This window comes from Sylvia atricapilla, chromosome 1 (assembly GCF_009819655.1).
Source record: "Sylvia atricapilla isolate bSylAtr1 chromosome 1, bSylAtr1.pri, whole genome shotgun sequence".
In the NCBI taxonomy this organism is placed as follows: Eukaryota; Metazoa; Chordata; class Aves; order Passeriformes; family Sylviidae; genus Sylvia; species Sylvia atricapilla.
Window position 1 is genome coordinate 1,950,888 of NC_089140.1, and position 23,140 is coordinate 1,974,027.

The 23,140-nt window shown below is 46.3% G+C and overlaps 1 protein-coding gene across 1 annotated transcript in view; it reads right to left on the bottom strand.

Annotated features, from left to right (window-relative positions):
* The window catches only part of WNT9A (Wnt family member 9A), a 55,671-nt gene that overhangs the window by 16,807 nt on the left and 15,724 nt on the right, over positions 1–23,140 (bottom strand). The window contains exon 2 of the mRNA XM_066321031.1: positions 2,207–2,466. Within this exon, the coding sequence (XP_066177128.1) occupies positions 2,207–2,466 (260 nt within the window). The remainder of the gene's footprint in view (positions 1–2,206; positions 2,467–23,140) is intronic.

Genomic DNA, 23,140 nt, shown 5'->3' on the forward strand with positions numbered 1-23,140 from the left:
TGAAAGCAGCCCCCAGAAACAGAAAGAGCAGAAGAATTTAGACTTCACTGCAACTGCAAAGCTTAAACGTAGGAAAAGTTACAATAGTACAGCAAGCAATGAGATGAAACAATAATCTAGGTCTTAGGTTTGGCTAGGATAGATCTTAGGACTGCAGAAAAATATGCTTAGCCTATTTTTCTAGTAACATATTGGATATTAATGATAGCATATTTTTCTAAGATTTAAGCATAATAAGTTTTAAGCATAATAATGGAATATAATTTATTGTTAATAGAAAGCATACAAGCAAGCATTGTTTGAAGCAGGTGTTTGTGTGCTTTCAGTGACTGGCTAGAACAATTGACAGTAAGCTTTAGCAATACGGTATTATTATATATAATAATTATATAGATATAATAGATATATAATTACATATATATAGCAATATCAGCTATTGGCTGGAAAACTTTTAAAATGCCCTGTAACAAAGAAATCTTTCACTGCTGCTGGCAGACATGAGCGGTTGCCCTCTTTCAGCTGTCTCAAACCCTGTTATGAGACTGATCAAATAAAAGTTCGAGGAACTTCAAGGATAAAATAAAATAAAATAAAATAAAATAAAATAGAAGTTCCAGGAATATCTAGCAGTAGTCCCATCCTGTTCATGCACAAAGCTACAACACAGCTGTTGGCAAGATGTGAGTTGTTGCCATCTCTCTTGTCTCACCCTGTGCTGAGGCTGATGTTGCAATAAAAGCTCAAGGAACATCTCCCAGCAGTCCTGTTCCATTATTTGGAAATACCAGGATCCAACACCCCATGTTGGAATTGTGAAAACTTAGATTTTAGGAATTTAGTGTGTAGCAATGCAGCATGTGGGGCAAGATGGAGACTTCAGGGTGGAAATTAGTTGTTCTTTTTTCACCACCTTCTTCCTCCTTCTCCATGGGTTTGGGTGTTTTTCTGTAACCTGTTATTTATTTATACATCTATTTATATATTTCTGTAATTGGCTAATAAAGCCCGCATCATGGACTTCAAATGGTTTGTTATTGGGTTTTCAGTAAAAATAATTTGGGTGGCATTTTACAATTGGCTGGATTGTCCTTGAAAAGACTTTGTGGAGATAGAGAGGCACCTCCATTTTTACCTCCATTTTCTAATTTGCTAGTTAGAGCTCCTGGCTCGTGAGACTGTAATAAAGATAAGAATTAACAAAACACAAAGCCGTGACTCCCGTGTATGAATCCTGGCTCTAACCTGAAGAAGAAAAGGAGATAATGTCTTTGCTTATGTAACCAAAAAAAAAAAAGTTTATTCTATTCCATCTGTTGAAACCCGGTTGAGGAGGTGTTTTTTCTTTATCTGTTGTAACTCCAGGAGGAAGGGAGCAGCTGCCTCTCTGATAACAAACCAGCTGTTAAAACTGGGTGGGGCATTGTTTTTTATCTCTTTCCATCCTCCCGGGGAATATCTCCTGTTAATGTGCCATTAAAGCTCTTCACCCCAGTGCCTCCCATTACCTCCATGGGGATATCTCCTGTTAATGGGCCACCAAGGCTCACCAATCACATGACACATTACATCATCCCATTGTGAGATGCTCCACCCAGGGAGGAGGAGCCAAAACCATCTTCACCTAGATAAAAAGGAGCCACAAGTGTCACCAGACATCCAGTCTTCCCATGGGACTCTTGAAGCAAGACTGGACCCATCTCTGGACCCTTTGGCTCCACAGGACCATCGCTGCTTCCAACAGGACCACATCTGCCACTCCAGGAGGGTTTACTTTGGACTGTTTCCAAGACCCTGACCAACAGGGAGTCAGGTTGTATTTCTGACTCTGTCAGCGGTCTTTTGCATTATTGCATTTATTTTATTTTACTTTTTTTTTTTTTTTTTTTTCCTTCCTATTAAATTCTATTTCTGACTTGGAGTCTCTCACTGGTTTTGCTTTCAAACCCACTACACAAGTAAAAATAATTTGGGTGGCATTTCACAAGTGGACGGATTGTCCTTGAAAAGTCCATGTGCAGATAGAGAGCCACATCCATTTTCACCTCCATTTTCTAACTTGCTAGTTAGACCTCACGGCACATAAGACTGCAATAAAAAGATAAGAAATAATAAACACCAAACTAAAACCGAACCTCCTGTATATTAACCCCGGCTGTAACACGGAGAAGAAAAGGAGATAAGAAACCCAGCAGCCCCCCAGACTCACCTCTCTTGAGGAGGCTGGCGCGGTAGCGGCCCTCCAAGGTGCAGTTCCAGCGCTCGAAGCGGAACTGGTACTGGCACTCCAGGGCGCTCATGCTGATGGCCTCCATCAGGGTCTCGGCCACGCCGGGGTCGCGCCGACACATGCGGCGCTGCTTCTTCTCCAGCTTCAGGCGGTCACACACCTTGTAGTGGGCCTTGGAGGCCGCCTCCTCCATTTCCGACGTCAGAGGGAGGATGGTCAGGGGTTCGTTGCCCGTCAGCCTGAAACGAGAGGGGCACCGCGGTGAGGGTGGGGAATGGGGACGCCCAATCAGAAATCAGGCAGCAGCACAGTGTCTGTGGGAAACTGAGCCACAAACTAAGATTTCTCAGACTGGCCAGAGATATTGCAGCCTGAGAAACTGGAAGGAGGAATTTTAAGGGTCCTTGGAGAAAGTAAAACAGCCCTTGAAGGTGTTGTTTTCTCCCTGTTTACTTGCAAGTAATTACTGAGGGGTTTTGCTCCTGACTGTCCAATGATGGTGATGTGTTGGTTTGCTGCCCAATGAAGTTTGACTCCATTGGAACTGTCTATAAAAGAAGATTTCAAAGAGGAAAGATCTCTCTCACTTGCTGATAAGCCTGGGAGTCTGTGTGTCAGTTTCTACAGATGTTCCTAATAAAAGGGACAAGGAAAACAAAAATTACTGGAGGAAATTCTCCTCTGTGAGGGTGGTGAGGCCCTGGCTGAGAGAGGCAGAGAGGCTGTGGTTGCACCTTCCCTGGAAGTATCCGAAGCCAGGCTGGACACTGAGGAAACTGATCAAGTGGGTGGCATCCCCACCTGGGGCAGGGGCTTGGATCTAGAGATGGTCTTTAAGGTCCTCCCAAACCAAACAGCTCTGGGATTCTATGAAATACAGCCTGTGATAGAAATGGTGTTCTGTAAAATACATCCACTTATAGAAAATATGCATAGAGGAATTCATCTCTCAGGCACAGCGTAAGACTGGTGAGGTGTCCTGTGCAGAGTCAGGAGTTGGACTCAATCCTTGCAGGTCCCTTCCAATTCAAGATATTCCACGATTTTTTAATTAAAAATTTGGCCTAAAGTGACATAGAAAGCAAAGGATATTTCTAGAAGCCACTTATAAAAAATATGCAAAATCCTCCCTGACTTGCTTTTGAGCAGTTCTTGGTGGGGTTCAGGGCCAGGAAAGGACCACAAATGTCATGGATCACATGACAGAACACAGCAAAAGAATTTATGCAAGATTTTCAGGACAGGAGACCAAGGGAAGTGGCCCAGGTGCTCAGTGGTCTGAGTTTCTTGTGACAAACTTGAGCTCCATGGAAACTTTATTCCATCTGCTCCTTCTACAAATCCCAAAATACAGCCTGTGATAGAAATGGGGTCAGTGGTGAGATCAGGATCTCCTGACTGAGCATTCCTGTGGACTTGATTTTACCGTGAGGCTCCCCACAGTGTGTGTGCAAGGTGGCAGCAGGAAAGAGGTAAGACTTGGATTTATGCTCCCTACCAGCTCTCACAGAGCTTGTCTGGACATAAACCCTTGGCCACCTCTGCCACAGGAGGTGTTTAAAACTGAAAGTGGAAAGAAATAGTTTCAGGTGCCTCACTGCATGAACTTGGGGAACTGGCAAAAATACACGAGCACCACTGTCACTGTCCCGGGCATAAACAAAAAAAAATCATTTTAGCACCTCAAGCAGAGCCAGAACCCAGCTTGGGAAGGGACAGAGGATGACTTGTCCCATCAAAGCCCAAGAGACAACCTGAGAAAGCACAGAAAGCCACCGTGCCCTCAGCAGAAGAGATCCTGACATGAAACCCAGTGAGCCACAGCCCGAGGCTGGAGAGCAGAATATGCTTTCCAGGAGATGCTGCCAAAAGCTTTTACAAGACAGAACAAGCTCAAAACCTAAAAAAAAAAAAAAAAAACAAACCCCACATAACCCAAAGAAATTCGTGCCCCTTTGCCTTGTCCCCTCCCTCCCCTGCCTTCTCCCAGCACAAGGTCCTTGACTCCACAGTGAACAACAAAAGATGCCAGGGGACTGTTCCCGGTGTCAAGTGACGAGCTGCTGGAAAAGGACCAGGCTGGCATCGGCCCCAGGGAGCAGAGAGGCTGCAGGAACATCTGCTGGGCTCAGGAGAGCTTTGTTGGCCAGGCTGCTGTACCCCAGTGTCCTGGCTCTGCCCCGCTCCGGCCAGGTGCCAGTCCACACAGTCAATGGGAATCACTCTCTGGGCTCTCAGCGGACCTGGAGACACATTCCCCGGCCAGAAAGGAAGAGTGGCTGAAATCCAGAAGTGGAAACATGCTGGAATGGTGCAGTCCTGCAACTGGGGAGCACAGGGGTGGGCTGGGGGCACGGACATCTCCAGTGCTGCAGGAGCACTGGGAAAAATGGCGTGATGGGAGTGGGAGGGGAACACTCCCTCACCCCCTTTACTGAGATCCTGGAAACCCTTTAAAGCCCCACCTGTCCTGCAGGAGCAGTGATTTGCTGATTTTCATGAGCATTTCTCTCTAATCAGTGGGATGCATCCTGCCAGCAGCACAGTTCCTGAGGGCAGGCACTCAGGATGCTTCAACTCCCAAACCTTGGTGCACAATGGGCATAAAATCCAGACCTGAGTCCCAGCCAGGGACATCCAGTACAGATCCAACAATTACTGAGGCATTGATGAGGTGATTTAATATCAGATATCTCAGGGAGGGAGCAAAAATGACTGAGGTGGGGTTTTTAGAACAAAGATGGGCAGGAAAATGTTCTACTTCAGTTACATTCAAAGGTATTGATAGCTCCAGAAAATATTTATTAAATTTATCCCTGCAGTGATAAAAGCACAGAGTGATTTGTGGGAAACATGGAAAAGTATCTTCCCTCAGGTTTTGTTTCCCCCAAAACAGTAAAAATTAAAAAAAAAAAAAATAAAATCTGAAAGGCCAAACAGCAAGGTCTATTTGAAGCATATTTTAACCCTTTCATTTTCTGGTTTGTCCCAGCTGCTCCCCAAGGAGAGGGGACATCACCCAGCCCTGGTGCCTCGTTAATCAAAGCTCCCAGGAGGCTCATTCATGAGAGAGGTGCCTCAGTCTCCAGCAAAGATCTGTAATAAAATCTCCAGGACGTTCATTCCTGCCTTTTATGGTACTCTAAAGATCCATTCCTGCAAATTTTCACGGTTGGCACAAGACCCTCAGCTGGCAAAGGGGAATGAGGGAAGCATCGAAGCATTTCCTAAGCTCCCTCTCCCCATTTTCTCTTTCCAGCTGAGCAGGGATTGTTCACCTCAATGGTTTGGAAAAAAAGCTGCAAGGATCCTGCAGCAGACGACTCTTGGAGCGACAAGGGATACAGGAGTTGATCCTACAGCCAAGATTTCTGCAGAGCAATTAGTGATTTTCACCCTCTGCCCACCTTTCCCCCTCAGGTGCTTGGCTTTGGGATACTTCAAATTACAGTTTCCCACAAATCAGCCTTCCAAAACTTGCCGAGAGCAATCGTGTGGATCTCCAACAGAAATCACCTAAACACACACGAAATAAAGATCCAGGGACTGGCAGATGGCAGGAAATAGGATTTGTGGGGCTACGATTGGAAAGAACAACCCCTATAACACTATGATGAACAGAGATCTGCCCATCCCTGCCTGCATTATTGCTCACAAGCATCCCTGGAGCAAGACAAGGAGCAAATTGAGGGAGGGAAAAAGAGGTTTTCCCTCACCAGCAAGCAGAAACTCTGCCAGGTGAAGAGCAGGAACCACACACACACACACGGACCCCAAATCCACGTTTTCCCTGGCGGGGCCCTCGGCTCCGCACGCACATTCCAGAGGCCCTGGGAACAGGGGTGAGGTGGCACTTTGCAGAGCCGTGGCATCAATAACAAAGCCCAGGCAGAGCCAGGGAGAGCTGCCCCACCTGACACGCTGCTGCTGCTGCTGCATGGAACCCTTCTAATCCCACAAAGCCCTTTTATGCAACCTCAGCTGAGCGAGGTCCCGTAAGGCAACGGTGTCAGTCGGACGCCTTCTCAGCTCCTCACAAAGGCCAAGCTGTTCTTGCCAAGGAAAGGTTTCAGGGGGTGTGGTGTGTGTGTGTGTTTTTGTTTTTTACACACCCAAGCCACGACTGTTAGGATTGAACTGCCAGCCAGAATATTGTGATTGTGTTATTTTGCTCCAATAACGCACTCAAGCGTCCATCTCTAAATGGGAAAAGGTTGAAATTGGGTGAATCTTTAAGGTTCCTTCTAAGCCAAACTGTTTTATGCCAGATTCTGAGATCCCAAAGGATTGTGTCCACCAGGAACTGGAGGAAGAGCAAACAGCTCACTGCACACAACCCAGGGAGGTTTACCTCTTCGGAATTAAACTCAGGCCACTCTGAGAGCAACATCAACCTCCAGAGTCGAGGTTGTTTATTGAATTCAAGATTTTGAATTTCTGCTTCAGAATTTTACACTTTGATGAACCTCGTGGGTCCTTTCCAATCTTCAGGATATTTTGTGGGTTTTTTCCACCTCATCTTGCCCAATTTCTGCTCCGAGTGCAACATCCAAACCTCAGGAAGGACCTGGCTGCCCTGTGCCACACCCACCACGCTGAGAGGAACCTCTGCAGCATCATTTGTGCTGCTCCCATTCCAGCTCCACCAGTCAGAAGCCAGGAAATGAGAAGGTTTACCATAAATTGATGTAAAAAGCAAGATTCATCTGGTTTGCACTCACTCTGTTGGTGTCACTCGGCTTCCTTGGTTGTGAATTTCATCTCAAACGTCGCTAATTATATTTTTTTTTCCTGGAGTTCAATCACTCAAGGGTTTGGGAGAGATCCCAAGCCACGACACAGGCCAAGTTTTATCTGTGACATCATGGAATTACTGCCTTTCCAAGAGGCAGTTCAGGACAGATCCTGCTTCCCACTCATCTCAGAGGTCGAGAGTTCTTACGGCCTCATCAGCTCACACTTCCATCAGTGCCCCTGGATTTTCCCTTGGTGAAGTGGGGACTTTCCTGATGAGGCAGATTTAAGGCACCTACACAGACCTCTCAGTGCACCCTCGTTTTTTGAGGTGCTCCAGAGTTTCCTTTGCAAGTGCCACTGGAGATGGGATCCAAGGTGAGCTGCTTGCCATTCCCATCTGGAATGACAGGGCTGCTGAAACACTGCATTCCTATCCCACTTCCTCCTATGCTAGGAAATTTCTCTTTGGTCCATCTGTAAAATGACTGAATTAATTCTGGTTCCACTTCCCACGTGATTTTTTTTTTCCTGTGGAATTGCCACACTTTCAGCCTTTTTTCTTCTCTTTCCATCACTTTTCCTTTAATAATTAAAAAAGCTTCTGGAAAATTGACAACTTGACCACGAGTCTTCATTACAACACCTAAATTAATGATTGCACAACTCAAGGAGTCTGAGTTATGCTGGACACCAGGACTACATTATTTTATTGTGCACCCAACAACCTCCAGGTGCTCTCCCTCTCTCCTATCATCACATTCCCACACCGTGCATCTTTGCTAAATTTATTTATCACTCTCCTCCTCCCACAAAAGCTATTGAATATTTGAAGTATAAAAACCCAAAAGTCCAAGAAAAAAGTCTGAATTTCAGGATGAGTGATGAATATTTTATATTTGGAAGAAGAGCTGGACGCTGATGGCTCAGTCACTTCATTCTGCGCTGTCTTGTTTTAAGTGTTTGCAGCCTAAAGTGCCCACATGAACTCTGAACTCTAAAACATCCTTTATCTCCTTAGATAAACAGAACCATAAAAATAAGGCTGTGGATTCTCCAAACCTTCCAGGCTTCCAAAATGAAATCTCGGCAAGTGTTCACACAGATTGTTCTGTCTGAATTCTCCACTTCTACCTCCAGCCCTTTCCCTGTGGAATTTTCCCAGCAATCTCCTCTGACAGGATAGCTTGACATTGTGAGGGTCAAGGAAGGTGACAGAAGAAAAAAGTGTTTTTTCCCAGCCTGAGGGAATCCAAACTCTCCAGGTCTTTACAAGACAGAGCTGAACCCCAGCTAGAAATCAAACCCAGCTTTGCTAAAACTGATCTTTGCAAGTTCCTCATGGAAAAAAAAGTGGTTTTTTCCCAGCCTGAGGGAATCCAAACCATCCAAGACAGAGCTAGAAATGAACCCCAGCTTTGCTAAAACTCATCTTTTCATGTTCCTCGTGCCCGTGGGAGTTCTCTTCCCTCGGGACCATTCCCAAGCAGCTCTGCCTCGGGCTCACCTCTCCCTGTCATTGTCCCTGAACAATGGTGCCTTGCTGTGGGAGACCATGAAACAAAGCAATTGGAAACTCCAGCAATGGGGCACAGCCATTCCCACCACGATTTGATCCTTATCTTCCTCTCAACAGCGTGGCAAACCTGGCCAGAGCTTTCTTTAGGTGACAACCTCTCAAATGTCATTTCCTCATAGTCAGCAGTGCCCAAATCTCAAGATGCAGCTTCTACACGAGCCACAGCCCCTCAACACAGAGGCTACTCCAACGTTACACGCTCCCAAAAACCCAGAGTAGGGGCAATGGGGCCTCCCAACCTCACAGCATTTGGGTGGGAAGCAGCCAAACCCCACAGCCCTGCTCCAAAGGAGAACATGTGCTTGGTAGGAATTCCTAGTGGAAGGTTCTGGGATTTTAGGATACAGGGAAATGCCTGGATCAGCTTCTGAGAGATGGGAAGGAGGAGAGAGGATGAAAGTGGCAGCACAGGGGGAATTCCAACCCAGGAGATCCCAGTGAGCAGGGAAGGAAGCACCAGTCTCCTTATGGAATCTGCTCAAACAGATTTTTTGTTTGGTTTTGGTTTTTTGGGTTTGTTTTTTTGTTGTTTTTGTTTTGTGGTTTTTTGGGGGTGTTTTTTGTTAGTTTGGGGTGTTTTTTGTTTTGTGGGTTTTTTTGGCTTTTTTTTTTTTTTTTTTTTGTTTGTTTTTCTTCTGTTTTTTTTTTTTTTTGGTTTGTGTTTTTTTTTTTTTTTTTTTTTTTTTGTTTGTTTGTTTTGGTTGGGTTTTGGTTTGGTTTTGGTTTTTTGGGGAAAAAAAAGGTGCAGATTCTTGTAGGTTTCACTCCTTCAAGCCTCTCTTCAACCACACCTGGATAGATCCATACAGTGGCTTCCTGAGCCTCCTCTGAGAGCCTTAGGATGGACACATGGACATGGAAGGATCTACAGTCTTGGGCCCTACACACAGTTATTCCAGCAAAAATGGGAAAACAACAGCTGCTCCTGGACAAAACACACCAATGGTGCAAACCTCCAGCTCTTCCCTTTCCAACACAGCTTTCCTGAATTTTCCTGAATGCCTCCAGAACTCACAGCAACCTCTCTGATCCCAAAGTTCTTGTTGGATGCGACTACTGAGTTTCCCATTTTATGCTCTCATGGGAGATTTCTCCCAGGCTGCGGAACACAGAGGAATTTCCCCAGGCCTGCCCTGAGGAGAGCACTGCACTCCAGCAACCAGCAAGTTGTTAAATCAGGAGGGATTTCTTTGGGAATGGGATAAGGCACAGATGGTTTTCTCCCAGATACAGCATGGTTGCTACACGTATAAATAAACTTCCATCCAGTTTCCTACCAAAACAGGCCCTCACCTTCCCCTGGACAAGTTACCAAAAAGTTTGGCATGTAATATATAAAGGAAAAAAATCTCTCAGTGGATGAGCAGGGAAGGTGTGACTCAGTTCAGCTGTGGAGGGCTGGAGTTGTTCCTGTTCCTGCAGAGGATTTTATGGGATGAAGGTGCCATGAGGAACAGCTCCTCTGGCACCTTGGCCATCAGGAGCACCATGAGAAACTCCTCCCAGCAGGAGACCTGCACAGGTTTTGAATTATGACTCACTGAAGGAAGAATTTCCTTTCTCCAGCGATGGGGAACAAACTCCGAGAGCTCCCACAGCAGAGGAAAGAATCAGTTTTGGGTCTTTGGTGGTGCACCTGAACCACAAGGCTGAAGAATTTCTCCTTTTTCCCCCTCTTCCTGTCCTTACACCAAACCTCACTCAGGAAGTTGCCAGCTCATCAGATAAAAAAGACATTTCACCGTTTTCATTTTAGGTCAACACCTCTCAGCCCCAAAACCTAATTCCCCTGGAAGGCCCCGCTCCATCCACAAACAACCAGAAACAGAGAAAGAGGAGGCGGGGAAGGAAAGGTTTGTTTCCTCTGCCCTTCATCCTCTCAAGAATGAAACAACAAATCAGGGAGATTTATAAAGGATTTTCAACCCAACCGTGCCAGTGGAATGCACGGGCCAGGCGGCAACAGGGGCTTTCGCTGCCGATTTAAGAGGCATTAGCTCTGCCCCTGGCAGCCTGTGCCAGGAATTATCCCCCAACGCCATCCCCTCCTCGGCTGGACAGCTCCTGGACCCCCAAGACAAACGCCTGCTCCTTGTCCGGCCACTGCTGGTTTTTATTTTGTTCATTATTGTAGCCTGACATCGTTTCTTTTGGCCCGGAGCCCTGCTCTGGAATAGGCAACAAGGAGATGGGGGTTTTGCTGCAGGGAAATGGGGAGCAGTGGGATGGAAGATGAGGAATTAACCCAGAGGAGAAAATAAAAGGGCGGTTTTAAGCCATTAACTCCACGTGGTCTAGATGGGAGGGAAAAAAAAATTCCAAAACCCCAAAAAGAGACAGATTTTTAGAGTATTGGGGCTTTTCTTTGGGTTTTTTTTTTTTTGGGGGGGGGAGGGGAATATTTTATGGGGTTGTTTTTTTTTTACACTACTGAATGTCCTTTCATCCCAGGATCTCAGCTCCATCCCTGGCACAGGGTTAGGGAAATCCATGCTCTCAGGCACAGGGTGAGACTGGGGAGGTGTCCCGTGCAGGGACAGGAGTTGGACTCAATCCTTGCAGGTCCCTTCCAATTCAAGAAATTCCACAATTTTTAATTTAAAATTTGGCCTAAAGTGACATAGGAAAAAAAAAAAAAAAGGACATATCTAGGTGCCACTTATAGAAAACATGCATAATCATCCCTGCCTTGCTTTTGAGCAGTTTTTTGTGGGATTCAGGGCCAGGAAAGGACCACAAATGTCATGGATCACATGACACAACACAGCAAAAAAATTAATGCAAGATTTTCAGGACAGGAGACCAAGGGAAGTGGCTCAGGTGCTCAGTGGTCTGAGTTTCTTGTGACAAACTTGAGCCCCATGGAAACTTTATTCCATCTGCTCCTTCCACAAATCCCAGATTCCTAGAGGTCAAAATGTCATCTACAAACCTGCAGAAATAGCTTTGATTTTCTGTTCCAAGCCCAGAAAAATCCACGTTCATGGTCTTTCTCACTACCTTCCCTTATCTGGGAAGAGTTGAAGAGAATAAATGATATTTGGCATTTGAAATCTAAACAAAGAGGCCCAAAAAAAACCATAAAAGTTTGTTCCCTCAGCTTCTTGCACTGATGCTGGTTTTTATTTATTCCAGCAGGTTTAGCAAGAAGGAATCAGAAAACATCCCACAAGGGGGTAAGGACATTCCTTCGAAAGGATAACATAGTTTCAAAAGGATAATTTTAATCATCCTAATTAATAATAATAATACTATAATAATAATTGTATCCTTCAAAAGGATAATTCCAGTTCCCAAAACTCCTTCTGCCCATCCTTCTGGCTCTCTACAGCTGAAGCTCCTAATGCAAGATGTGACCAAACCCTGCATATCCAGCCAGGGCTGGAAGTTCCACAGGGAGAACTCTGCTCAGGGCAGTGCAGGGATCAGACCTTTTGACTCAGACCAGGCACAGCATTAAAAAAAAACAAAAAAGAAAAAAAAACCCCAAAAAACAACAAAAAACCAAACCAAACCAAACAAAACAAACAAAAAAAAACCCAAACCAAAACAAAAAAAACCAACAACAACAACAACAACAACAAAAAAACAAACCAAAAAACAATATTAAATGGCAGACATTGAGAAGCGAGCCTTTTGTTTTTTTTCCAAACTGCACATCATTAAACGTCAAGGCTCACTGCCACCGGATGTTGTGAAGCCCAAAATGATGAACAAGCTCCAAGAGGGATTAAAAAAACTCAGGAAAGGGAGGTTCATCCAGATGGGTGATGAAACACGAGGGCTCAGGAAGCCTTTAAGCCACAGGCTGCCAGGAGGGAGCAGGACACATCGGGAGCCACACCACTGCTCCCAGCTCTCCTTGGATCCCCCAGAGATCTGTCTGTCTGCAGAAACCTTTGATTTGACCCCATTTGGCAGCTGTTGTGTTCCCAGCCACCTGCAAGATGCTTCTTGCTCCAACCCCAGCATGTGGACATTTCACATTTAACCCACCTGGAACCCTTTGGATGATGGCAAACACGGCCCCCGAGAGTCAAGCACACACCACACTGATATTTTTGCAATTAAGGCCTTCCAGGCCTTATAAAAGAGAGAGAGACACTTTTTACAGATAATAAGAAAGGAATAGGACAAGGAAAAACGGTTTTAAATAAAGAGATTTAGATGAGGTGCTACGGAAAAGTTGTCGGCTGGTGAAAACTTGTCCGGAGAAGCTGTGGCTGCCCCATCCCTGGAAGTGTCCCAGGACAGGTTGGATGGGGCTGGAGCAATCCCAGCACGAGGCTCCCAGGTCCCAGCAGGGCTCCCACCCACGGCAGCCCCGGGCTGTGGGCACAGCTCCCGTGGCCATGTGTCAGTGTCACTCTCCCGCTGCCAGGGAACGCGGCTCACTTCCCACTCCGTCCCCGTTTGTCTTCTCCCTCACACCTCAGCCAGCCCTGCTGTCCTCTTTGGGGTGGTGAGGGGAAGGCTGAGCAGCTGTGCAGCAGCAGGATCCAGCCTGGGCCTTTTCCCTGCCTGTTATCCCATCTGTGGGGTCGGTTGTGCCGTCCATCCCGAACACTGCCCGGTCTGTTCTCTGCTGCCACAGAGCTGCCCTTGCCCAGACCACAGAGCCTGGCAGCCAGGGGAAGAAACTCCTTGGAGCCAAAGCAGCAGCTTCCCTGGCTGCCTGGAGAGATCCCTGTGTGCACACACACGCGCTCCAGGCAGAGATTTTTCTCTAAAAGGAAAATCAAGTTTACCGTCCGGACAACACAAACGAAATGAAACCTTCGAGGGAAACACAGCGAGTGCAAAGAGCTCGTCGAGCTCATTTGGAGAAAAAAAAACCCAACTGGAGAATGAGCTTCTCCCTCCTTCCCCAGCCCTGGTTTTATATCCAGGACCTGGAGGTCCCAGCTGGAAGCAGAGACTGGCTCTCGGTCAACTTCTGGATAAATGACAACTTCTAGAAACAAGCATGTGGATTCAGGGAGGAGGGGGGTCAGCTCTCCCCTCCCCTCACAACGTTACCAGCCCCTATTAGATATCCCTGGGAGGTCAGCTCGTGGAGGATTGGGATGGTTGGGCGGTTTGACACATCATCTCAGCTATTTTGGGAGCAGTTTACGGGTCTGCAATTCCTCCCCTGCACAGCCCCGATAGCTTTTCCACTCTAATGTCACATTATCCTCGTGGCAGGTTTCAAAACTAAACAGGTGAAAAAACAAACTTTCAGGGCACTGGGCAGAGCAGGATGCACGAGAGGCATTGGGGTGATGGGGTGCTGGAAGTTTATCCTCGTCCTGAGCCCCAACAAAGGTTGTGGGAATCCCTCGTGAGCACAGAGGTCTACTCCTGACAAAACTCAACAGGAAGACACTCAAAGGCTTTTGCAGGAAGCTCATCCCATGAAAAAAAGGTGTCTTGTGAATGACTTTCTGAAGGAGCCTTGCAGTCCTGAGGCTTCACAAGCCTCAAATGGGACTTTAATGATCAAATCTCCAGCTAAACAAAGCAGCTCCGGCCAAGGTTTCAAACTCAGGTAAGTGCAGTGGAATCTGCAGGGGGAATCCGTTCTTGCTGCTGCACCCAGAAGTCACCAACACCACAAACCATTTTTCTGCTCCAGATTTGGGGGCACTGCGTGGTTCTTCCTTCCCTCCCTGCCACCCCCTGAGCGCTGCCCTTGCCCTGGGGCTCCCCCAGCCCCCAAAGCCCCCCACACCTCAGCTTGTCCCAGCAAGAGGAAAAGGGAAAGAAGAGTGTGAACATCTGCTGATGTTCCTTCACCACCACAGGAACTGTGTCACCTTTCTCCAGCCCCAGTTTTGTGGCAGGGAAGCACATGCTGGGGTTAATCAGAAGGGGATAAATAAATCAATATTGGTGTTTTGAACAGACCTCAGCTACCTTTTGAATGTGACTTGACTACAGAACACTGGCAAGGACCTCAGCCAGACCTACCCTGGCCAACACTTCAGGTGAACACCCTCAGGATACTTGCTGAGTTCAGCACATACCTGGGTTGGGTTTTTTTTTTTTATATACTACATAAAGTCTGTCTGAACAAAGAGCCACGTTAACCAAAATACTCCAGGCCAGGGAAAGCCACAGTTTTATCCTGTGAGTGCTGCTAAGCAGACAGGACTGCACAGCATCCATAAAATTGGGAAAAAGAGGGAGAGCTGGTTTTTTATACAGTGATAGGATAAGCAGAAAGAGTTTTAAACTAAAAGAAGAGATATTTTGATTAGATACAAGGAAGAAATTCTTCCCTGCAAGGCAGCAAATCCCTGGAAGTGTCTCAGGCCAGGCTGGATGAGGCTTGGACCAACTTGGGACAGCAGAAGATGTCCCTGCCCATGGCAGGGGGTGGAATTCTGGAGTCCCTTCCAACCCAACCCAACCTCTGATCCACCTCAAAGCAACACATTTGTGCCCAGCAATGGAAAGGCAAATCCTTTGTGCCTCGTATTAAAGCAGCACGTGGGGCACACTCCACCAACCAGTATTAAGGAAAGCATTTCCTTCCTGTATTGATCATCCACCCAACCCCACAAAGTGGCATTAAAAAGGCAGGGGGGAGGACAACAAGCCAAGTGTTATACATAGCAAATTCTGATTAGATTATGAAACTTTAAGAAGATCTTAACAAGTGGACAGTGTGCATTTTACATAATTAGCTTGTTACTTATAAATGCCTCCCGCAGTGCCAGTGGCAGATTTTCACCACCTAAAATAGCCTAAAGCTGTCGGATTCGAGAGCTCCTGCCATCCCAATTTAGATCAACTCGAACACACAAACCACGAGGTGGTTTCGTTACACCAAGATTAAGGATTGAATCGGCTCTTGTGTGCCTGCATGGTGGAAGGGGCACAAGATTACAGAGGGCAAAGACACATTATGTCACTGAATCAATCCTCACTGAATGTGGCAGCTGTTCCTCACGGCGTTTGGGGAGATTTCGGGTTACTTTTTGGGGGGACGGAGCCTGGCTTTAGGGCTGGATGTGAAGTTGTGGGATGCCACAGCTGCATCCATATTCATTGAGCCGAGAGCTGCTCCTCAGCTCTGTGAGACTCATCCTTCATCAAACTGGGGCTGTTCCACTGCAATTCCAAGAACCAGCTCAGAGCAAGCCTCGAGTTACAACCGCTGCCGAAAAAAGGCGACCTCAGGAGCAGCAGGGCAGGTAAAGAAACCGTTTGATTTGCAAGAGCTGGGGGTGTTTGAGAAGTCCCAACCAAAGCAGAGCTTACATTGTGTTATTCCTCTGCCAATCCTCTGCATGCCTGGTGCCTGCAGTTAAAGGGAAAAACACTAATTTGGATTAATTTTAATTGTAAAATTCTAATTTTAAAGTGAAAGAAAACATGGCAGGAAGTATCTTGAGGAAAAAATAAAAACTCTCACGGGAAGAGTGTCCACAGGTTTAGAGCTATCCCAGCACGTAAACATCATCCAAAACACCTTCAATCCATCTGTGAGAGTTCCCATTTCCTAAAACACCCATAAATAGCTCAGAAAAGCAGCAGAGCAGAAAGACAGTTCCTAAATCATGGGTTACCCAGAAAAATGATGTTGTATCTTCATTTGCTGAACAGGACTGAAAGCTCAGTCTAATACTGGGTCCATTCACTGGGCATTTCCAAGTCCCAAAGAACTTGAGGAAAAAGGAAAACTCTTCTAGTACTCTCCAAGAGAGCTGGAGAGGTACTTAGGACCAGGGCTTGGAGGGACAGGGCACAGGGAATGGCTTCCCACTGCCAGAGGGCAGGGCTGGATGGGAGACTGGGAAGGAATTCCTGGCTGTGAGGGTGGTGAGGCTCTGGCACAGGGTGTCCAGAGCAGCTGTGGCTGCCCCTGGAGCCCTGGAAGTGTCCAAAGCCAGGTTGGACAGAATCAGAATCATTAGGTTGGAAGAGACCTCCAAAATCTTCAAGTCCAACCCAACCCTAACCTCAACTAAACCAGGGCTTGGAGCACCCTGGGATAGTGGAAGGTGTCCCCTGTCCATGGCAGGGGTTGGCATGAAACGATTTATCCTTTACCCTTCTAATCCAAACCATTGATTCTGTGATTTCCCTTTGTCTTAACAGTTTTACTCTTTCGACCTCAGAAATTGAGGGTTTGGGGGGATCTATTCCCCAACCAGTCTCCAGGACAGGGTTTGAATCTTTTCCTTTAGAAAGATTGTTGGGTTCCAGCTGAATGGAGGGCACTGAGTTTCATCTGTGAGAAACTACAGAGGGGCCAGAAGTCCCAGCTGAGAGATATCCCAATAATCCACACATTTGGGAAAAGCCAATTGGTGCAATTTCTGCACAACCGGTGCAATTTCTGCACGCAGCACAGAGCTGAGCTGACCCTAGAGGATGTTCTGCCCCACAACAAAAATTCCTTATGCTGAAAATACAGGATCTATTCCCAATCCAGGCCTGGTCGATGAGTTTTCTAAAGGTTCAGAGGTATTTAGCTGACATCTCATTTGAAATAATTATCTACATCCCTAAATTCCTCTGAAACCCAGAATACTACAGAATCCATCTGTGAAAGAGATGAAGAGGATTTGAAAGTTTGGAGTCTAAATTATCCCTCGTGAATTCCTTTGGGAACCAGGAGAGGAAGAAGCAAAAGGAACAGAATCATTACAGGCAAATTACCTGTATCTGAGCCACTCGAGGGCCAGGAAACATCAGCATAATTCCATTTATGCAGTAGGAAATCAATTCTATCAAGAAGAACAGAAGAATGGCCATACTTTGCAAAGAAGCAGAACCCTTTTCCACATTCCCATCTTAATTCCCCAAGGACAACTAAAGGGAAAAGAGGCAGTGGGCAATGGGAGGAGCAAACTCTGTTTTGGTGCATTAAAATTCAATCACGTAGTGCCACAATAAAAGGCGGATTCAGGAAAAGAACATTCACAGTTGTTCCCAAGTCATCAGTATTGCTCATTTTCCAGGCTTTAGGTTTCCCTGGTGTGACAACCAAATATAGGATGGCCTATAATAATTCCAAGTACTCCAAAGTAATGAAAAGAAATCTGATTTTCAGCATCAGGAGGGACGCTGGAGTAAGTGAACCCTTGACAGCTTTCTCTGAGCTCTGTGTCTCTGACAACACCTTAAAAACACCCACGAGGACCCAAATGTGTTTTCCATGGAATACAGAACGTGGATAATGTGTTCTAAATCAGCCCTGGGGCCAGGCAGTTAATGAGAACAGTAAAGAAATATTCAGTAATTGCCCATTCACTGAGAGAGGTGAGGAATTGCAGAACAAACCTCGCATGGAATCACGGGATGGAATTCCATGGCCAGGGTGCAGGCACCGAGGGGATGACTGAGGTAACTCCTTCAAGCTCCCCTCTGGAGCTTCCCAAATTAATCTGGGAGCTCTTAATTAGCAGCAATTGTGCCGTAAAAAGGTGTCTCCAGATACCTGAGGTGCTGGCAGTGAATCACAGATTACAGCTGGATTCGCTTGTAGATGCACTTTGGTGGTTATGCTCAGTTTTTCCATGGATTTGCCAGGAATTGTGGCCAACATCACAAGGGACAAGCAATTTCCAGGGAGTCCAGCCTACAGCTGAGGGTACAGAGACACCAGGGAAACCCTGGAGTTTGAATAAACAAAAAAGTGAATATTTTTGACAACGCAGGTAGAATTTGTCCGATATGGAAGCACAACAACAAGGGGAATCAAAATTAAAATAAGGATTAAAACCCCTGCATTGGGTATATTCCATAAGCAAGGCAGCTTTGCTGGAAGTCCCCACAAACAACCTGAACCCTCCTTTTCAGCTCAGCTCTTGATATTCCAACACGAGCAGGGATAAAGAACACTGAGAACCCCTCTTGAACTACTCCATCAACAGATGCTCATTAGAGCTAATCACAACCAGAGCAGCCCCAGCCTGAAATGGAGTTTCCATCTGTCTCCAAAATGCACGTGGGCTTAGCTGTACAAATCCCACATCCCACCTATTTCTGTGGATCTGGAGACTGACTCATTATTCCCAGGAGGATACAGGGCACAGCTACATGGAGCCTATCAGAATTAAAGTTAATAAGCTAAAAATATTTAAAAAAAATAAACCCAGAAGGATCTAAATTAATTTTCAAGAGTCACAAAGGTGATCAGGTAGAGGTAAAATATAAAAAAAAAAAAAATAGGAATAATGATACTGGAGCAAGAGTAGACTTATATTTCCGATTAAAAATTGAAATAAAAACTTGCTTATGAATCCTCAGCAGGGTGAATAAGCAGAACCAGAGCTGCCCATTCAATACATGGAGACAATTCAGGGCAAAAGAAGTCAAAAATCTCTCTGAGCTCTGCTTGCACTCCAATTCAGTCTGACTCATTTTTTTTCCCCTGAATCCTGTGGCAAAACATATTTAAAAGGCAGGGTATGGATGTAAACTGAAGGGAAATTCAGGAGATTCAAGGAAGTTTGGAGTTTAAGCAGAAACAGACCCCAGAGTGAGCTCTGCCTTTGGTTTCTCGAACAAACTGAACCAGAATTCCAGCTTTTTAAGCAAACCCCATGCTGCTGAAACCAAAATTATGGAGACACATTTTGTAGGGAGGGAACAACTGGGAGATGTTCGCTCAGTTGTTACAGGTCTCAGGATGAAGGGGCCAAGAATAACCCAACCTAGCACAAAAATATTGCGATTTATCATCAAAAATGCTCTTTGCATTGATTTCTTCCATCCTGTGTCGCTTTATGCAAGAACTCAAAATTTTTTTCCCAGGATCATGACTTCCCACCCAACTTTGAGCTGAAGGATATCCACATGGAGGGCTCTGACATTCCTGTAACAAACACTAATCCATTTTAGAGCTGTCAAGGAACAAAGTGAACTTTAGCAAAGCAAGTGGCAGCTTCGAAGAGGAAAGTAATGCCCAAAGAACACAAAGATAAGAGGAAAACCTTTCTAACATAATTAGCAAATCTATCATAATTTGTGAATCAAAAGCATTCTTCACCCTGGAATTTTCCTCCGAGGTAAAGAGGGCCATGCCACTAATTAAAAAAAAAGCAAAAAAGCCCTCCAAGTTTCCAAAGCATTTCGAGTGATAAAACCCAAGTGAGAGCCTGAAAATAAATCATAACAGTAATATGCACACACTTGAGAGAAGGGAGGGGAAAAAAAAAAAAAAAACAACAAACCCCAACAACCCAGATATAAACCTACACTGGAAAAATCTTACACTTAAGTGTAGCCAAAATGCCAGTTGCTACATGTCACATTTGGGCGCTCCAGGCAACGCTATCACAATGGCTAACAGGGGCAGGCAGAGCTCCAAGACCAAAGTCCAAAGCCCAAGAGGACACACAGATGCTCCTCGGAGAACACTGAAGGCATCCCAGGCCTTTTGCTGAAGCTTTCACACACGTTCAGCATCCTGAGCGGCGGCGCGAGTCAGAGCAAGGCTACGACCTTTGGGACGCCATTCCCGGCTAATCCCGCCCGAAGGAGGGCCCCAGAAAACATTTAGATTGAAGGATCCCTGAGATTAAGATGTTTATCCATCCCTGTGTCCTGCACGGTCGGGATTTCAGTGTCTCTCCTGGCTGCAGGACCGAGAGCCAAGGAGGAGAGAGGGGAAGGATAGCAACGCTAACAACTGCTCCGAGTGTTTGCTGGAAACCTGTCCCCAGGCTGTGGATGAAGGAGTAAAACAGGATCAGGGGAGATTTTCCCCACATGGAAACACCTTGGGAGGCCGAGATAACACACAGCTGTTGGGGGCAACGAGTGAAGAGCACAGTGAGGGACTCTGTGGGGAGAAACGCTGAAGTTTTACAGGTGTTTGTATCTGGCTTTGGCCAGGAAAGGTGCCATGGACCCCTAAGGGTCACCCCAGGCTCTCAACAGCCCAAAGACGACTCAGAACAAATGTTAAGGTCGATTAACTCCTGCTCAGGCTGGAGAAAACAACTGCATGCAGAGCTGAGGGTCGCCCTCCCATTCCGAACGGGGAGGGCATTTGGCACCAGAGCCCCAATAGGGAAACCTCATGGAGACACCTAAATCACGGAATATCCTGAGCTGGAAGGCACCCACAGGGATCATCAAGTCCAACTCCAGCCCTGTAAAGACAACCCAACAGTCCTACCCTGTCCCTGAGAGAGTTTCCCAAACACTCCTGGAGCTCTGGCAGCCTTGGAGCTGTGCCCATTCCCTCGGGAGCCTGGGCAGTGTCCAGCACCCTCAGGGGGAAGAACCTTTCCCTGATTTCCAGCCTAAACCCCTCAACAGCTTCCTGCTGTTCTCCTGGATGCTGTCACTGATCACTAGAGGAGACCAGTGCCTGCACCTCCAGTTCCCTCACGGGGAAGCTGTTGATGCTGTCCCTGGAGGATAATGGGATAATGCTCGGCTCTTCCGAGTTTGCAGCAAGAGAATGAAGCAACTTTGGCCATGTACCATGGAAAGACAGCCCTGGGACAAAGTGGGGCAGAGTTTAGGTGATACAATGGGAGGGAGGATGAAGACGGCAGCAAGAAAAGAGAATTTCCCAATGCACATGGAATGAGGAGACAGGGATTTATGGAAAAGTGACCCAGTAAAAACCTTTCTATCCCAGCTTCATCCTGGAATAATTATCATTTGTAGGGTATCTGTAGCAGTTTGCAAACTCCAAGTTTAGGAAGCTCACACAGTTTGGGTCACAGGTGAGGAGACAGCACAGAAAATCCATACCAAGCTATTGCACCACAGTTCCCAGAGAGGTTATGGATTCCCCATCCCTGGAATTGTCCAAGGCGAGGCTGGACAGGCCTTGGAGCACCCTGGGATAGTGAAAAGTTCCCTGTCCATGGCAGGAGATTGGAATGAGATGGGCTTTGAGGGCGCCCTTCCAATCCAAATCACTCTAGAATTCTACAGAGCCATACTTTTGGATGCTGCAGGGCAGGAGATCCATGAAGGAACAGGACATACTTCCATAAAATTTCCAGGTCAACACCTACTGTGGATCATTTAGGATGATGGATCCTGGGCAAGGATAGTCCCCAATAATTCTGTGTTCTTCCACATTTGGTCATAAAAAGTGGATGGGTGGATCAGAGAGAAACCACTGGACATTCCCCAGCAAGGTTTTACAGCTTCCAAAACAAAAAAAAAAACCCCAAAAACCAAAAACCCAACCAAAAAAACCCAACACTAGTTCCACACTAAAGGTCCCAAAGCTTGGGAGGCAGGTTTAATTTTAGAGCACACTCATCGGATTTGCTTACATAATTTTCTTGATTTGGAAAGCTTTTTATTTTCCTTAGTGAGAAAAGCTGTCCAAATTTATCACGTTAAGTAGGGGGCTGCTTGCCCAAAAGGATCTTAAAATACATTGGCTGCGATTTTCCTTTTAAAGTTTGCATATCACAATTAGGGCAACGTGGAATTAGAGCAGCTTTAAAGAGTGAGGTGGGAAAGAAACCATTAAAAAGGACAAATCCTCACCAAATTATCCTGGCACCCGAATGCAATGGCCCCCAGGTTGTCCAGAGGCTGCTGAAAACAGGGCAGCAAGAGATCAAGAAGTGTTCCAGCGTGAACCCATTAAGCAGGATGTCAATAAATCCCACATTTTTGAGTGATTTTAAAGAGTTTTCAGTGATTTTGAGAACATCATCTTTCCATTTGGGACTACTGGGGAAGATGTTGGCTTCAGCTCACTGGACAAGAGCTGGGTCTGCAAAGAAATTTCCCCTTCGGATCTTCAAAGTCACAAGGACAGGACTTGGCAGCAGCTGGGATTCTCCTTCAGATTTAATTCTGTTCATCTCCTCCACCCAGCCACCACTAGGTCACAGCAGGACCTCATGAAGTTCTCAGGTTCTCCAAACTTGCCTAGGTTTGTTCTTTCCAATGTGAAACCACAAAAAGCCCTAAAATCACCAACATCTCACCTCAATCCACTACTCCCTATCCTGACACTGTTCATTTTTGTGGATGGAAGTTGAGGATCTCCCCAAACAGCAGAGAAAATATGGAAAGCTTCATCAATCCCATGAAGGCCACAGGTTGACATCCCTCAGACTGAAAGTTTACAGGAGGAAAAATTCAGTTTGGGTGTTGCCAGGTAATTTCTACCTACTGAAATCCACTTTTTTAGGGCCACTCCAGCAGATCCTTTACCCCACCCACCCACCCAATGGTCACAGCAACACACGACGGAAGAAGTGGCACTGCAAGTGAAATAATTTAATTTGGGTCTAAAACAGAGCACTGACCACTTCCAAGAGCAGCTGTGAAGCTCCACAATCCCCCCAGGAAGGATTTTCCATCCCCCCACGAGAGATGGAAAATCACATTGGGCTGCTCTTGGGAGTGAGCAATTCCCACCTCAAGGGCAGCTTGTTGGACACCCTCTTTAGGTGATGGTCACAAACTCAAACTTCATGAGCCTGACCTCAAAGAGGCCTTCAAAAAGCTCTCCTAGAACAGACAGAGAACCACAGAATTGTTTGGGTTCAAAACACCTTAAAGACCATCCAGTCCCATCCCCTGCCATGGGCAGGGACACCTTCCCCTATCCCAGGTTGCTCCAAGCCCTGTCCAACCTGGACACTTGGGCACTTCCCAAGGTGATGGGG